This window comes from Thunnus maccoyii, chromosome 1 (genome assembly GCF_910596095.1).
Source record: "Thunnus maccoyii chromosome 1, fThuMac1.1, whole genome shotgun sequence".
NCBI lineage: Eukaryota > Metazoa > Chordata > Actinopteri > Scombriformes > Scombridae > Thunnus > Thunnus maccoyii.
The window spans coordinates 8,667,342-8,685,785 of NC_056533.1; the positions used below are offsets into that span (position 1 = coordinate 8,667,342).

Here is an 18,444-nt window from a genome sequence, read left to right on the forward strand (position 1 = left end):
GTGTCAGTGGGTCGACATTGCTGATGCCCTGCAGGAAAGGTGTGAAATGTGTTATATTAAGATGTTGTCAGTCAGAGCTTCTCTGTAATGCTCTGTATGTTTCTCTGGCTTGTAACACTTTTTTGCAATGCAGAGTGCTCAGGGGGGATTACCATGATTGCACCTCTGGTGCAGCCCCAGAGCCCTGCAGAAGGGCAGTGTAATTTGCACTCACAAATAAGAACAAACCAACAGGAAGCTCTGTATCCACATACCAGGATTAGATTTGTGATATTTCAGCTGTATGGGATAAGTCAACAACACTTCACCTCAAGTCAGCTGTAGTTTTGAAACCTTGGAGCATGTTAGTGCGTGTTTTCTGACTTGCAATATTTCATTAGTTGATTATATTTACAGTTAAATTTGTGTTGTAGTGGTATTACCAATATACAAGCTTGATCAGCTTTTGCACACCACAACACAGATGTAATTACACCATGTGTGAGGTTCCACAGACGATAGTACATTATCACAATAATTGTCTTGTATCTTGACATGACCCAGGTGTACGACCGTGATTTGACAACCGATGACTTCATGGGCTCTGCCAGTGTCATCCTGAGTGATCTGGAGACTGACAGGTGAGTACCTCAGTGAGAGGATGTCAGTATACTCTGAGTGAGTGCTGCACGTGTTGATACTGATACTGAGAGTTTGAAAAATTGTATACATCAGCCATTATATACACATATAAACACATAATGTAAAGAAATTTGATGATGATAATGATGATTAGGATCCCTTTTTTGTTCGTGTGTGTGTGTGTGTGTGTGTGTGTGTGTGTGTGTGTGTGTGTGTGTGTGTGTGTGTGTGTGTGTGTGTGTGTGTGTGCTTTAAAGAACAGTGGGCAAAATGTGTTGCAGTTGAAAACTAAACTTGTCAGTGCTCTCTGGTGGACAAACTATGTAGTGGAGACATTGTTTCTAAATTACCTCAAACATATCTTTGGCATCTCTTGCTACTTTGCAGCAGACTTGCTGATACCATTATATCTACAATAAACTTCATATCAGCTAATATATCAGCTCAGCCCATTTATGGGTCTATCTCTAGTGTAGCCGTGCACTTGCAGTATGAATGGTGAAAATTAGCTCTGGAGGAAAGTGTCGTCATTAATTATGAAGAGTGTGGTGGCAGTTTCACTTGGGTCCTACTTTTACTGTAGAATTTAATTTTAGTGTGCACTAAACTATCAACGCTGTTTAATATTGATGATGATTTTCTATGCAGTCAGCATATACAGTATAGTGTGTTGCATTAGTGAGTGGTGGATCAACTATTAGTAGCTGTAGTATTCACTGTTTAAAACATCTCTTTATATTTAGAAACTTAACTTTTCTTTACAGCCTAATTATAATAAGCTAATGAAAAAAATAAACATGCTATAGTGCAAAATACAAAGACACTTGTTCTCTCCACCCCAAAATCTGGCACAACCTTCTACCAACTCATTTCATGATAATCTGCCAACACATACACTGAATGCCATAAACTGAGTTACATTACTTAATGTGGAAGAAATTTCGAACACTTTCTATTGCGAGCTAAAACAACATAATCACTGACTATGGACTTAAAAATTATTGTTAGGTTGAAACTACGCCTTAAAGGTTTATAGGATTGCATTAGACTATGGAAGTGTACCCAAAAAACTTGTCACTCGGTGTGTATTTTTAAAAATAATGTGCTTGCTTCCATGACCCACATTAACCACATAATCCACATCTGCACCAGTGTAACTGCTCAGTGTCCATCAATAGAAGACTGCTGGTTAGTTTCCTCTCTTGCGGTGACGTTATGCTGCTGAGTGAACCCACATAATGTTGTGTTTGGTCTGTATAAAACCCTGCAGCATACACCAGGCACTCCATGGCTCATGACTGCCCATATCTTATCCAGATCTGTTTAACTTTAATTGAAGCTGGAACTCTTCTCTCTTTTTTATTTTCAGGGTCAATGAGCTGTCCTTGCCTTTAGACGACCCGAACAGCCTGGAGGATGACATGGGCGTCGTTCTGGTGGACATGAGTCTGTCCCTCAGACATAGAGACAGCAAAAAAGGCCCAGTATGGCAAGCTCCTATCTGTATTTGCTGCATGTCTTTTAGCAGGAGGGATTATTTGTTGTGCATTGTGTTAGTCATACTTGTATATCTGTTCCTATCTACAGTCTACTAACCACAGTGTCATTTTTGTTTTGCACCTAACATGCATGCTCCGGCTGGCAGCGGTGGCCCCAAAAAAGAAAACGAAGTATTAGGGTAAGGCATGGAGGGAACACACTGGACAGACATTAATAAGTGACCTACAGATACCTGCCAATTATAAACTTCAGTACATGAAGTCTAAAAACTAAAGCGAGAGGTAGAGAGTGAAACGTAGAGCTTCCATTTAGGTCTGGTCTCTAAAATAATGCGTCAGTGCAACATCCATCATGCGGTTCGGCCTCTCTGATACAGTCAAGAGTTGTCAAATTGGAACCACAAGGTACAGTGAAGCTTATCTGGTGTCTCCTCAATGACCAACATATCACTTTCTGTTGGTGTCTCCTTTATTTTGGCAGCTACATGTACTTGAAGCTGGATCTGAATGCTTTTGTCTTTTTGCACAAGTGCAGCAAATCACCACATTACACTCTCAGACATTTTTTAGAGTAAAGACAACAGTGTGTCTTTTATAGAGTGTTAAATCTGACAAATGAATGTGTTGTTTTTATTAAATCAAATATTAAACAACACAGGTGCTCATTTTATTAGGTATACCTGCCTAGTACTGACGGAGCAGGACCACTTGTTGCCTCCGAAGCTAAAATCTCCGAGGTGTGGATTCCACAAAGTGCTGACAACATTCCTCTGAGTTTTTGTTTGCTGCAACTCAGCGGATTAGTACATTTAGAAACGGCCCTCAGCACACCACTGCTAAACTCAGCTTTCTGTGTACTCGTCTAACAATTCTCCTCCAACTTCTCACTGATGGCCATCGTATCCTATAGAGCTATATGCATCTGTGCTCATTCAAAGGATTAGTCTGCATGCTTTGCGGTATATGTCAAGTGTTTGGAGGGACTGGTTGTTTGCATTACTGAAAAGGTGTTCCTAATAAAGTGGCCACTAACTGCATGTTCCCCCTCTACTTAAGATACTGACTGTCCTCTGCCTGATTCATTCAGTCCAGTCTATTAATTGATGCCTATGCATGAGGCGGAACAGAGTTACACAGTACAGCAGTGTCAGCTCGATGTACGTTAATTGAATCTGGGTTAAATTTATCTTCCTACAGCGCCGTGTCTTAATGTAAGATCAGCTAATTATCTTAGAATATGGCTGCCTATTATGTATGGAAGAGCGATATGTCGCACTGCACTGTAGCTACTGCAAGCTTTACCTAATCTCTCAGTTAAATGAAACATTAATTTCATTCTCTTTTCACTGGAAAAAAGGACATAATCTCATTTAGCTGTCTGTCTGATGTCCAAAACACTGATTTGCAGAATGTATCCATCTGATTTTAAATTTTATATAGTGTAGGTGACAGTTTTAAAGTAGAATCCCACTTCTGGTTGCTGCGCTGGTTTATGTTTTGGTTACTTTCTCAGCTGTCTCTCTCTTTACTGATAATATTGGTCAAAATATAAAAGAATCAGATTAAAGTAATAGATTTCCTGATATCAGTTGTCTCTCCGCTCCTCTCCTCATCCTCTCCTGCAGTCGGTTGGTTCTTCTCAGAGCTTTCGTCTGTCGCAGACATTGAAGAAGAGTCAGTTGTGGAGCTCTGTTGTGTCAGTGACTCTGGTGGAAGGTCAGGAGGTGCCGCTGGACACTCAAGGGGGTCAGCTCTTTGTTCGCTTCAGACTGGGAGAGCAGAGATACAAAAGCAAGGTACTGGATGGAGGACTGATGCTTTTCATCTCCTCCACTCCCCTCCTCCTCTTGAATTGTCCCTGTTTTTTACAAAAACACTCTCTTGTAACCACCTCTTTCTTCTCCTGACACTCTTCTTCCACCTTTTCTTCTCCAATTCTTAACACTCTTCCTCACTACTTAACCTCTTTGTCCCTAAACCCCTATTTTCCTTCCCTGTTCTTTTCTTGTCATTCCTCCTCTCCTTTCTCCCTGCCCCCTCCCTCCCCTCTAAACTCTACTTTTATTTGTTTAACTTTTTTAGAAGATTCTTGCTTGTAATTTTTAGTAACTGGGGAATCAATGCAATTTTTTTTTCATATGATCCAAGTCATTCTGGATATGTCAGAATCTCACTTAGATGCCTAAAACATGTACAAAAAATGAAATTAGTCAGTCAGTAGCTGGTTTAACTAAAAGTGGATGTTAACCTTCACCAGTCCTCTCCTTACAGATGCTGTACCGTAATTATTAATTATTATATGTTAATTATTTAAAAAACAAATGACCACAAACGGTACATTTTAGCTTCTGTGCATGTTAAAATGATCTTCTGTCTTTGGGATTATTTGGTCCAAATAAATTTATAGTAGTTTTATAAAATTATATTTGCAGCACATGACCAAACGTCCATATTCAAGAGAGTTTTGCAATACAAAAGTATGATGATCTGTTCAAAAGTGCTAATATTAGAACCTCAGTGCCATTATAATCTTGTATAATTCTGTGACCACAGATCATGTAAAGTCCTAGAAAAAGAAAGTAAATGAGAGCCGAGCAAGGAGGTAAACTGGATGTTTATGTGAGGTGATGCTGAACTGGCTCTGTGGTTACTGTCACCGATCATTATCTTGGTATTCTGCAGCATCATCCATTACACATCAAAGCTGCATGCCAATGAGCAGCTTTTCTTTTCTTACTTTCAGGTTCAAAGTGACAGCACTTAATATGGCCTCATGTGCTGATGAGAATCTCTGATAGAAGTTGCTCAGCAACACAGTGTTCACACAAATCTGTTGGAAAATCACACCCAGAAACAAATGTTTTAAAAAAAACTGGATACCCTGAAACTAGAAAATAATTTGGATAGCTACAAATTTTTAAGAAAAGTGCATATATTTTGACAGTTTACTGACATAAAATTGACTTTTAAAGCACATAGAAAAGGTTAATAATCACCATAAATACATAACAGGTGCATTTGGGTAGCAACATTTTCTGACATCATCTGGATTTAAATAGCTGCTGTCAGTGTTCAACATGACGGCATATGAAATTATTTACTGGTGTTTCATGTTCTGACCTCCCGTCCGATTCAGAATCACTGCAAAGTGGCCAACCCTCAGTGGAGAGAGAGGTTCACCCTTAGTCGGTTCTTGGACAGTCCGGACATCCTAGAGGCGGAGCTCTTGTCCAAGGAAGGAAGAAGGAACGAGGAGTGTCTGGGAATGTGAGTCTCCATTCTCATAAGTTCAGTTTAAACAAGATGACAATCCATTTAATGAAAACATTCACTGCTGGACCTACAGTATCTGAAAACTATGGGGAGTGTTTAGATCAAAATGTGACCTATTCAAAATATATCCTCATGAGCAACTGGTCATGGGTTATAGATATAAAATAAAGCATGACTCTGCAAATGTATTGCCTATTGCTCATCTAAATTATTCAGAAACTGATTTTGTTGGATAGTTAAGAGGAGATTAGATGTTTGCAGAGCAGCTGCCATTTTTCTCCACATGATAAAACAAAGGCCAATGTCAGCCCAGTAAGAGGTGTGTTTGGCCAGTCAGGTGACAGAAGGTTTCTGGTTAGTGGCTAACAGTCGCTTGTTTTCTGTGCAGCCTACTTTGCATGGTATTGGTCCCAAACAAATGCCTTCTGGGCTTTACCATACAGCAATGACCAATGTAAAAATTTTGGGCTGGCATTGTGACGATCAGTGTTTACATGTATGACATTTATCTTGTGAATGTGGTTGTGTGCACATGTGTACACTTGCTGTTATGCCTGCATGTGTGCATCGTGGTGTATGACTACAACTGTACCTGCATGCATGTGCCAGCATGAACATACAGTATGTAAATTCCTGTGTATGTGTGCGTTTGTGTGTACAGGTGTGAAGTGGACCTGTCCAGGGTCCCTGTCAATCAGAGGGAGCTGTACACACTCACCCTGGACCAGGGGAGAGGACGCCTGGTCTTCCTGGTTACAATCACCGCATGCAGTGGTGTCTCCATCTCTGACCTCTGCGCCGCACCGCTTGACGAATCGCATGAACGACAGAACCAGCTGGACAACTACGTCAGTATCTACATTTTTGTGTATCTTGTTTCTGTACTTTATCATGTATATGTTCCAATAGATGCTGTCAGTATACCTGAAAATGATATAACTGTATTTATATCATCCCCAAGATACCAAAAACAAATCCTGATCCTTTGATTTATTTTTCTCCTCCGTCCACTGCATTCACAAAAAGCAACAACAAATAGCCTTTAGCCTCGACTGTAGACCAGTCAAGCCCTACCTGATGCTTTTATAAGCAGCATATCTCCATGAAGTGCTCAGTAAGTCATCAGTAATCTATCAATAAAATCTTATCAGTCTTATCAGTAAAATATTTAACTCAATTTTGGAGTCAGTCCAAATTTTGTTGATGCCACCAAAATCTCATTACAAGAATGAAGACACAGCTAAAGAGTGAACACCCAATCTGACCTTAGTGATAGCCGTAAGATGATAAAACATGCCTTCATTACATTTGCAATCAGGGGTTCAGATTTTGAGTCAGTTTTAACTTTATTTAAGTCAAAACTCCTCCCAGGACTCTTGCAGCTCTTTGTGTGTTCTGTGTTGAAGGGCCAAGAGATGGCAGTGTCTCTCTGATAATGTGCTGAGAGCCAGTAACAAGGATTTATGCTGTTTCAGTGGAGCTTCAGACAGATTATATTTTTTGATATCTGATTTTAACATCAGCAAGGCAAACATGTAGTAAGCTCAGAATACTATGGTCTATAAGTGATACAAAAAGAAACGACTGGGTATCGTGGCCATAACAATGAAAACAGATACAGTGATCATGAACGAGATTTCCCTGGAAAAAAATATGCACAATGAAAATAAACAAGCACAAAAATTGATGTCATATTCCATGATATTAAACCTGTTATGCAGCCACTGGTTTTGGTTCATGACAGAGCAGTTTAAACAGAAACCTGCAGTGACTTGAATGTGCTGTCACGGTGAACATTTAGTCAGATTTACTGTCAAAGTTACATTATAATTATGTGGCAATACACTTGTGAGCAGGTTTAAAAGCGTGTCGTCGTGATGCATTTAAGTGCTTGTGGAAAATGCTGACATGTAAGACTGCTGAACAGCAACCTTTTTATCTGGTCTAAGAACAACAAGACTAGGTCAAAACCTAGTATATGGCTGAACTGTGTATGAAATTTTTGAATTAATATGTTTGGATCTGTTTGCGTTTCGACAGCTGTCCCTCATATTTCAGAAGTCTCAATTTACCATCAACACTTAACCACCTTTACAACATTTACCTGAACTTCATAGAACTTATTTTGTTGTGTCAAATGTCAAAGTGTTCAGTCTTTCTGGCACTAAAATGGGAAAAAACATCTGCACACAGATTAGCCAAGGTCTGTTATATCTCCTGTTGATTTATTATTAATTTTCTAATGTGCAAATGCATTTGCGTTACCTGACTAGTTTGCAGACATTTACAATACTGTATAGACAGTATAAACACATTGTCTTTATGCTGTGAATTTGAAACTTAATTTCTATGAAATTTAATGAAAGGCTTGGCCTAGGAAAAGTAATTAGTTTTTGGTGCCGATATTTGGATCTGAATGTAGATTTTCTCAAAGATTTCTTACCCAGTGATAAAGAATGTTTTAACATTTTTTCCTTTTTCTCATTACTGCACTTAAATGAAAAGAAAGTCTGGCACATGTGTCCCATGATTGTCTTTGAATTTGTGTATTTTGATGCATTTCCAGATCCAGATTAAATATTTGTTCGCTATAATTAAATTAACAACAGATGTTGAGGATTACGCAGTGTTTTCTAATTTAAAATGCCTCCAAACCCTCATGTTTCCTGTCTACTTACTGTTATTACAGAGTTTGAAAAGGTCCCTGAAAAACCTCCATGATGTTGGTTTCCTTCAAGTCAAAGTGATCAAGGCCACGGATCTGATGGCTGCTGATTTAAATGGTACCTCACGCATTTTAATTGAATCTTTCTTTATTCTGTTGTTAAGTGTTAGTAAAAAAGGATCATGGGAACCCAGTGTGAAAGTGTTTTGTGTTGTGTTCTGTAGGCAAGAGCGATCCTTTCTGTGTGCTGGAACTGGGGAACAACAGGCTGCAGACCCACACAGTCTATAAGAGCCTCAACCCAGAGTGGAATCAAGTCTTCACATTGTCAGTTTGAGTCAGACTTCTTTCTTTAGATGATAACAAAATCTCGTTCCAATCCTATTTTGTTGTTAACACTACATGATGTATATAGTTTCAGAAAAAATGAAACAACTGGGGCGTAATACTGTTCATGTACAGTGTGTGCTGGTTGGTGAAGGAATATCTAACTTCCTCGTGTGTCTCCGCAGCCCTGTCAAAGACATTCATGATGTTCTGGCGGTGACTATCTTTGATGATGATGGAGACAAGGCGCCAGACTTCCTGGGCAAAGTTGCCATTTCCCTGCTCTCAGTACGTACTACCTCACTAAGAGTTCATCATGCAGACAATAGACTAATCTATTTACACTCAGTGTCTAAATTAAAGTGAAGAGGGAAATAACACTCCAGCAGGTTGAAGACTTGCTAAGATGTAATCCAGCGTGACTGATGGTCAGGTTCATGGTTGGGTTCAGCACCTGACACCCTTTCTGTCCCTGTCCCGCAGATCCGCAGGGGACAACAGATTGTCTTCCCGCTGAAAAAAGAGGACTTAGGTGGCTTGTCGAAGGGGAGCATCACTCTGGAGCTGGAGGTTATTTTTAACCCTGTAAGTACAAGTCCGCCTGCAGTGAGGACGTGAGAGCAAGATTGACGAAAAATGGGCCTGATTCTGTCTCATTTACTTTTTTTTCAGGTCAGAGCGAGTATAAGAACATTTCAACCCAGAGAGAGAAGATTCCAGGAGGATAATCCCAAATTCTCCAAAAAGGTTTGACACAGCTCTGATAAATTTACTGTCTAATCCCAAATTGGGGAATCATCATTTTGCATTCAAAGAAATGAAAAATAAACATTGATCTTGCAAAACACATTAGATTTTAATTTTAGTTGTTTAGTTGACCTGCTTATCTAGATCAGCTGTAATGATTAGTCAATAAATCAATCAGTTGATTGATAAAATTGAATCATTTTAGTCCTTTTCAAGCAAAAATCACTTAAATGGTCAGTTGTGAGGATTTGCTATTGTTCTCTATTTTATGTGATAGTAAGCAGAATATCTTTGGGTTTCAGACTTTTGATTTGACAAAACAAGAGATCATGTTGGGTTTCAGAAAATTGTGATTGTGAAGAATTTGGACTTTTCACTATTTTTTGACATTTTTTTATAGAGGAATAATTGAGAAAACTATTGTCAGATGAATGATAATGAAAATATGCCACAAACTCCATAACATTAAACGTTACAAAGAACCAAGAGTAAGGAGGTCATGGGTCAGAGGTCACTGCACTCTGACAATACTCCTGTGACGCTTAAATAATTGAAATTTGAAAGAAAAATATGAGGGAGGCAGGAGGAGAGTTAGACGACAAGTAATACAAATGTTACCTCATTTATGACCAATTAGCTCTTTATGAACTAAAAATAAGATTTTACTTTGACTCTGCAGCCTTCTGCTTTGCAGAGTAAAATCAAAGACTTTCATGTGCCTGAATGAATTGAATTGAGCTTTAATTGCCCCCAACTGTGACTGAGTTCTTGTCCACTGTTCTGCTACATTAGTTTGATATACAGTGTGCAAGACAGGGTGCGAGACAGGGTGCCTGACTGTCTGCGCTTCCCACAAAGACTCATTGTTGTCAGACAATATGTTGCTCACTAACGCCAAAATTGGCTTACACACTGAGGACTCGGATCGTGGCGTGCAGCTTTTCCCTCAGTTTTAATGTTGAAAGTCTTGGTTGACAAAATCAGGTCAGATTACTGACATTTTTTGCCACCTGACCACAGTGGCTCATGCATGCCAAAACATACCAGCTACTCTCACTATGTCACTAGTCGACTGGATTTTCAGAAAAGGATGGAAGTCCAACTCATGCATGATTACCTGCTGGCTGCTAATTTTTTAAATTTAGATTTATTTCCCCATTTTATATTAGAGCTTCCAATAAAATTAAACTTACATACATACATACATAATGAAAACTCAATTAAGCACTTTTATACATACTCTACAAACATTTATCTGTTTTGCATGTTTACAATCTGTCTCTCTCAGGTTCTGGCCAGGAACGTGCTGCGTGTTCAGACGCTGTACAGGGCCATCATGTCGACTCTGCAGTACATCAAAAGCTGCTTCCAGTGGGAGAGCGTTCAGAGGAGCCTGCTAGCCTTCCTGGTGAAGTGGTTTAACTGCTTATCAACACACTATCTGCATTTCCCTCTGTTTTCCCTCCAAGCTGCGGAAGACAACCGCAGTCTGGCCAACCCCTGCTTGAACTCTCCCTGCGAGAATCTTAATCAATGCAGTGTTTCGCTCAGCAGAAACGCAGGCTTGGCCCCGGCTCCGTGTTAGAGTGGACGGTTTCAGTGTTGCGTGTCTCGTGGATGCAGAGTTAAGCCTCAGCTGGAGAGAGTAGAGTCCCAGTGGAGTCGAAATAGAGTCTATTTTTGTTCTACTTCCCTGACAACTCATTAACCCTCCGTCCAATCTGTGCCCAGTTTGATTTAGACCCCATTATGCAGACAGAAGTCCAATTAAAAAGCTCTTCAGAGATAAGGCTGATTCTCCATCCTGCCATTGTTGAATACAAGTGTTAAGCAAGTGTGTAGACAGAAACGAAGGAGTAGCCTTTCAGCCCTTGTCTTTAAACTGCAAAGTGAAGTGGGTGCTGATCTCTTTGACATTATTCTCTCACAGATCTAGCTCGATCGAAATAGCATACAGCAACTTGTGCATTAACTATGCAGACAATCAAGGTCAGAGAAAGTTCCTTTTGTTTTTGCGGCTGATGTCCTGTAGATGGCACTAAAGTTTTGCCGAGCATCTGAGAGATTTCCTCGGAGACTGGTAAAGAGATACTGTACACCGGCCAATAGTACAGTTTGTTCAATCTGCTGTGAAAAATGCGAGCTGCAGCACAGAGCTGTTATCTGAACAGATGCCACTTTGTGTTTTAGCTTTGAGTCGTGCATCGACTCTTTTAAGTTAGGATTACTTGGATCTCTAGAAACTGTGTCACCCAGAAAGGACTCAGGGGTCAGTGCACTTTGAATAGAAACTCCTTGCTATTGAAATATTGAAAACACTTTTTAAATGTACAGGTACTCACAATGGACTGATACTTTTTTATGGCAAAAGGGTCGTAGTAATGTATATTTAAAGAATAGCTCCTCTTAGTTAATCAGCCAACTGGAGAACAAACTGGCTCAGCTTTGCTCTTTGATTCATATTAATGCAAAATATTTGACTGGATCTTTATATGTGGTGTTAATTATACAGGATAATATTGTTGTTTTGCCTGACAGCTCAGACACACACCCGAGTGCAAATCATACAAGCATGAACAAACGCGCAACGTTATCCACACACACACGTCCTCCCACGCGTCCTGATGCAGTGTTTGAAGGACAGTACCATCTGTACTCATGTTTTCACACTAATGCTCCCTGCCTTTTTAAGCCTCAATGAGAGGAAATAAATGTCTGCTGAATACCACCACATATAAGGAATGAATCATATCTTCACTCCACGTGACGGGATACAGTGATGAGCTACCTCCAACATCTGCCGATTGGCAGACACCTTTGTGCAGAGTGCCTTAGTCAATACAGTGCATTTTAGATCTATTTCATAGACAATGAGTCACAGCAGTGTATCTTATTCTTACATGCTGCTGCCCTGCTTCACTTTTACTATCTTGTGAAAGGTGGAGGGATTTGTTTGCCAACAAATAATCTCAAATAATTAGAAAAAGAATTCTCAACTCATCAGAAGCTGAAAGTCCTGCATTTTCTTATGAGAATATTATCTTTTCATTAAGCACACTACTCACACTGGCCAGTATTTTTTAGTAGACGTGTACCTCAGCCGGCATTAAAACAATGAATGGTTTAAATGATGTCAGTGATTTTTGTGCCTCTGGATTACCGGCGTGCCGTGTAAACCCTTCCTTGAGCATTAGTGTGGAAATCCTGCTGCATTCTGAAAATGCAGTAGCTCTCCCAACATTAGGTAGCCTTTCAATTTCAAAAAAAAAAAAAAAAAAAAAAAAATCTCTGATCTGGATTGTATTTCCAGAGCCCCTTTTTGCTGTTGAAGACTGTGTAATGCCTTTCAAGCTGAAATGGGCCGCAATTATTACAATCTTTATGGGCTGTGTATACATTTCCACCTAAGCGTGACTTGGCTTTCCCCCTATTCCGGCTCTCCCAGTCACAAAGTCCTCACTAATAAAACATAACCCTTTCAGTGAGGAACTGGTTTCATCTCCTCTCCCAGGCCCCGTTTTGGCTTGTGATAACACAGACAAGAGCGTGCTTGGCTTTTTGCACATTAAAGCTGATGTGATGGCGGTAGTGGTGGTGGGTGGGGGGTATCTGCCATCTTTTATGTCAGTTGGTGCCTCAGAGGAGAGTGATGTCTTTACCAGATGTTCACTTCTATTTTTATTAGAATATAAAAACCTGTAAACCCTTCCCCACGCCTTTTGGCCCGCTGCCATTTTGGCCGGCCCTGCCTTTCTGACAGGATTATTTTATAGCTCTATTTAGCCGTGCAATTGAGACATCACAAGCCATATTTCTTTATCCTCTTATCCTTTTTACCTGAGCCATGCACAGGTGGGATGTGCATCACAAGTGCCATTATGGATGTTAATGGCATATTCACACTCGACACACAGCTCCCCGTGGCTGAAGTGAATCGCGTGGCCGGCTTTAATGTACACAAGATGAGAGAGGGAAAGCAATTAGACTTACAGTACGTGGTTGTCAATGTATATGCAGTGAGTGGAGGGAGAGTCAGTCCGCTTGAGCAGAGTGGTCGCCCTGCACAGCGTATGCAGAATACCTGTACATAAGACACAAGGCTTTGATAGTGGCAGGGTAGCCTTCATCAGCTTGACCAGTGCTTATGTAATCAATAGCCAATCAGATCAACCTTTAGCTAGTGGGGATTCAGGAACTATTGAAAATGTCTTTGGATGTGACTTAATGAAGAGCAGTTTGTTTTATCTGCACACCCCCCTTGTGTCTGACCCAACTGATCATGTGATCTCTGTGGCCCTCTGCCTGCAGGTGTTTGTTGTGACAGTGTGGTACTGGGAGATTTACATGCTGCCCCTCTTCCTGGTCCTGCTCATCTCATGGAATTACCTCCAGATCCGCTCCGGTCGGGTCAGTCAGGACATGGTGAGTCCAGAGCAGCTTCACCTTCTTCTCCTTCTGCCAAATGACCTGCTGGCTCCTGTTCGCACTCCTTCTTTTCTTTATTTTGTAGCAAAACCACCACATTTTGTTCAATTTGACAATTAATAGCTGGTTTGTTTCCATAGCAACTAGCTGCACCGAGCTACGTGATAATAAAATAACACATAATACGTAAGCATAGACAAGTCACTGAATAGACTAATGCAACATATCATTATAGCCTAAGCTAATTTGCAGTGCTTGTCTCTTACTAACACTGCTTTCTTTTTTTTTTTCCAATCCGCCCACAGTTATTGTCCTGAATCCTGCCTCTTCTTCACTGTAATTGGGCTGTTGCCCTCTTGTGTGCTTTTTTCTTTTTTCTTCTACTCTCAGTTAAACTAAAAAAACAAAACAAAAACGCCATTAAGGGTGTTGTATCTTGTTCATACTCAGTGTGGAGTAGCAGCTGTATTTACAGAATACAGTAAAGGTAGTCCACATGGCTGAAACACACAGTCTGAAATGTAGGTTATAGCAAATTATATACACAGAGGAGTGTTAATACAATAACGTACTAGGTTGTGAATTTGATGTGAAATGAATGAAATATACGCTGATCTACAACCATGTTAATAAATATATATAGGCATATAATACATAGGCATTACTACAGTATATTACAGCAATCCATTTAAAATGACAGACAAATAAAGATGTATTTTATCACATCATGTGACATTGATATAATTAACATGTGTGACAGATAATAGGAGAGTAAACTTTAAGCTAAAGTGTGAATATTTATAGAATTAAAGTGTCTATAATCAGTATTTTTATATCAACAATGGATCACATGACTACTTGTATATGAAGATGGTCTTTCATTGTGACTAAACCACAGAGAATTATCACCCAACTCTGCGGCTCCTGTCAGCTCTATGGAGGTTTTTAGCATCTTTTAGCTCATTGTTTTGATTTTACAGCTAGCAACTTTACTGTTTTGGCACTCGCACCACTTTCATCAGTGTTTTCGGCTGCAGCAGGCAGCTGCTTACAGCAAAAAAGCTCTAATAAACATGCTGTAAACAACATGACCAGCACCAAACAGCAGAAAGACAAAGTTAGCAGCTAGTTGGTGGAACATAGCGTAGCATTTAGCATCATTAAAGAAGAGTGAACTTGCATTCGGCATTTGATCAGAAACACGACTCCAAATGAATTCTGATGTTGCTTCATGTCTTCTGGATAAATAGGCAAAGTTGTTCACTAACAAGTTCAACTTTATAAAGCATTAATATTACTAGTGTTGTTTTTACAGTTTGTTTCAACTCCCCCCAAATGGCCAAAAAATCAGTTTTAATTTTAAGGATTAATTTCAGAATTACAATTCATTTTGTGTTATTACATACATGCAGCCACAATAGGACACAGCAGAACAGATTTATAACAGATTTATAACATAAATCTCATATTTGCCTTGTAATTCTTTTTTCCAGGACAATATGGATTTGGGGGATGAGGAAGAGGATGATGAGAAGGTATTTATCTGTGCTGGCTGTTTATCTATCTATTCAGTATCTGTATTTCTATATGCACATGAATAATAAATGTTTATTTTTACATGTTGACAAAGGTATCTGTGTGGTTCTACATTGTTAATTCAATACTAAATCTTCTAATGTATTTTGATTCCTGCCAACCACTTGTTGTAGTTTTTGTAAACTTGTGGTTACCAAAAGACATTTCGGCTTAATGAAGACCTCACCAACCCGTTTCCACATGTCACAACACATTCAAATGCTAATAAAGGGGCGGGGGAAAAAGGTTCTGCTGCATTTGGGAAAGTCCCTGAGCTTAACACACCATATAATACCTTCAATATGGAACTAATGACAGCACTTAGACATGCTTTTTGAAAGTTCTTGTTCAAAGTGTTACAATGCTTTTAGGCAATGTAATATTTCTTCAGACTGACAGCAGTATTATTGTAGACGTTTTGAATGGCCTGCATCGGTCTGATGTATAGCGGCTCTCATACTGGTTCCTAGTGGGAACACGACCCCAGAAAAGCTGAAGCAGTTTAGTGCAGTAAGTGGGTTTGATGGGTACTTGACTGATGTGAAACTAAATTGTCTTGCATGTGTTTTTTGAGACTGATAGTTACTGTGCATCTGGAATATCACAGGTCCAAGCCCCTCTGCAGCCCTTTTCCCAGGCCCTTCCCCAAAGTCTGGATGGCATTGAGCCAGCAATCACTCAGTGTTTCCGAGCAGAAGCAAACATATATCACTGAGATCACACAGTGACAAAGACCATGGATTTGGCCAGTAAACAGTCTCCCAATAACCACCGTTGCCATCCCACTATCCCCACAGACCCCATCCCCTCTCTTTAGTCCTATAACCCTCCTTCATTCTCCCTGTGTTTGATGTGGACATGAGGCCGTGTCTCTGTCTGAAGTCTGGCTCTCACTGCAGAGATCTTCAGAGTATCTGCTTTCTTCTGTTTACTTTAAAGAGCCGTCCTTCCCTCCTGGGATCTGGACTAGCCTGAGAACGCTACCTTTTCTCTTTCATAATGTGAAGTCCAGTCCCATTCTGAAGAGCCTTCACTTCAAAAAAGATATTTTCAAACTTGCTCTGAAAGTATCTGCCTTTACATTCACATTTTGCAGACACTTATCCAGAGCAACAGTGTATGAGGCTGTTTCAGTCTTGTGGTTTCTTGCTCAGAGAAACTTGGAAAAGCATTGTTGTGAACGGTCACAGAAATCAAACCTGTGGCCTTGAGCATGTCTCAGTCTGACCAGAAAAAAAAGAAAAAAATCTCAGTTATTTTATATTTGTCCTAATAAATTACCTCCATGCTTTTGAAATATTTGAATGTCTTTATTCTTCTTTAGGGTACAAACCAAACTAAATTCAATTCATTTATTAAATTCAAATTGCACCAAACTACTTTTTTACTTAACAACTCACTTGTTGTTATTCTGTGTAATGAATTATATTAAAACAATTTTTGTTCACAAGACTTTACTTTTCAAACAGTTTTTTCTTAAACCATAAATTCTTTTTAGATTTACACTCTATTTTATAAGAAAGATCTGATCAAACCAGTCAATTCACATAGGACAATACATATAGCACAGTAAAATATGACCTAAAGCAATATCATATAATCTAAAACAATTGCATCACTTAGATGTAATAGACAGTGTAACAAACATACAAATCAAAGTGTTTGTACTTGTTTTAGACCTATTTTAATAATGTACTTTACTCAATATTATTTGGTACTAATAGTACTTAAATCTGTTAATTTAATGAGCTGCATGTCTGTCAAACTCTCACAACAATAATATTCACGCAGGACAAAGCTTTCATTAGAACATTGAAGACAGTCCAATAATACAGTTAATACAGAATTAATTCTGAACTTTCTGTTGTGGACTGTATGAATACCTTTTGTCTGGCAACAATTGATTTTGTATGTGTTGTTTTCTGTAGGAGTCAGAAAGGAGAGGGCTGATAGAGAAATTCCACATGGTCCAAGAAACCATCATCACCCTTCAAAACCTGCTGGACGAGATCGCCAGCTTTGGGGAGAGGGTTAAAAAGTAAGAAGTAAAGATGATTTCTCAATTACAGCTCACACTGTTGAATGTTAACCTCAAATGTTTATGATTACAGTATGAAATTGGCAGAAATCATGTACTTGTCTTGAAATGCACTATGTACGGAATCTTTTAACATATCTTTTTATTGTCCTGTTCTGAAATTATTAAGCATAAGAAAAAAAAGTCTACAATAAAGGGCCTTGTTTAGATTTTATTATGATTGGTAAAAGATGTATATTTTGTTAATAATTAATTGAAGATTATTGAAGCTGGAAATCATTAAGTATGGAACAAAAATTCTTGTGCACTTACTGATATGCGTTATTTCAATTTATCAGCACTTTCAACTGGTCTGTGCCGTTCCTGTCTGGCCTGGCTTTCCTGGTCTTTGTCATTGCAACAATCCTCACATACTACATACCAGCACGCTACATAATTTTAATATGGGGTAAGTTTATCAGTACAGTATTTATGTGTCTGCCTCCATTTTAGCCAAGTCCCCCCCCTTATTGCATCTTTCTATTTTCCATTTACAAGGACATTTACAAGGTCACAGGAATATTTTCTCCTAATATTTTGTGGTTGCTGTAACTTTTCTCCTTTAATCTCTTTACTATTAGCGGTTTATAATGTTATTCATGTATTAATTGAAGTGTATTCTATTGTTAAATGTCTTGCTGGAGAAGAATATTGACTGAAAGACGAGAGTTTAAAATGTTGTGACTCTCCCCAGACTAAAAAGTGAAAGTAAAACATGGAGAAGTCATGCAGCGCTCGAAGCAATAATTCTTGGACAGCATGAGTCTCTTCTGCAGGTATTTGTTTGTGTGGAAACAAAGAGCGCAGCCACAGGAGACTAGTGTTAATGATATGTTGGTGTGAATTTCTGTTTTAGGCATCAATAAATTCACCAAGAAATTACGGAACCCGTACAGCATTGACAACAATGAAGTGCTTGATTTCCTGACGAGGGTGCCTTCAGATGTGCAGAAGGTAAGCCCCGCTGGATCAGCCGGCCAGGAAGCCCAAAATCCCAGAGCCGGCTAGCTTTGCATTTTACTAAAACAACTCCCAGGCATTCTTCACTCTTGTCTGTATAATTAGCTTCATCTGTATAATTATGTAGCCCCGTATAATTTCTGTTGTGTTTTGGTCATGATACATCCCCGGTGGAGGTCTGTTGCTTCGCTCGGCTGTTCCCAGGCTGAGACAGGAGACACTGCTGTTGTTGTCTCCGTTATGAACTCACCAACCTCAACAACAGCAAAATATTA

The 18,444-nt window shown here is 39.4% G+C and overlaps 1 protein-coding gene across 6 annotated transcripts in view; it reads left to right on the forward strand.

Moving 5' to 3' along the window:
• Positions 1–18,444, forward strand: part of LOC121893881 (multiple C2 and transmembrane domain-containing protein 2-like) — a 38,875-nt gene that overhangs the window by 18,564 nt on the left and 1,867 nt on the right. For 3 of the 6 annotated variants that reach the window (XM_042406023.1, XM_042406042.1, XM_042406032.1), the window contains exons 5-21: positions 544–620; positions 1,991–2,105; positions 2,267–2,299; positions 3,746–3,916; positions 5,257–5,387; positions 6,055–6,241; positions 8,083–8,176; positions 8,283–8,385; positions 8,571–8,673; positions 8,869–8,970; positions 9,058–9,132; positions 10,421–10,540; positions 13,441–13,554; positions 15,051–15,092; positions 17,061–17,170; positions 17,509–17,618; positions 18,066–18,163. In XM_042406023.1, coding sequence (XP_042261957.1) covers positions 544–620; positions 1,991–2,105; positions 2,267–2,299; positions 3,746–3,916; positions 5,257–5,387; positions 6,055–6,241; positions 8,083–8,176; positions 8,283–8,385; positions 8,571–8,673; positions 8,869–8,970; positions 9,058–9,132; positions 10,421–10,540; positions 13,441–13,554; positions 15,051–15,092; positions 17,061–17,170; positions 17,509–17,618; positions 18,066–18,163 — 1,785 coding nt within the window. Of the gene's footprint in view, positions 1–543; positions 621–1,990; positions 2,111–2,266; positions 2,300–3,745; positions 3,917–5,256; positions 5,388–6,054; positions 6,242–8,082; positions 8,177–8,282; positions 8,386–8,570; positions 8,674–8,868; positions 8,971–9,057; positions 9,133–10,420; positions 10,541–13,440; positions 13,555–15,050; positions 15,093–17,060; positions 17,171–17,508; positions 17,619–17,903; positions 17,986–18,065; positions 18,164–18,444 lie in introns of those variants that run through there. The other 3 variants (XR_006095443.1, XM_042406051.1, XM_042406065.1) reach the window with 3 other exon arrangements.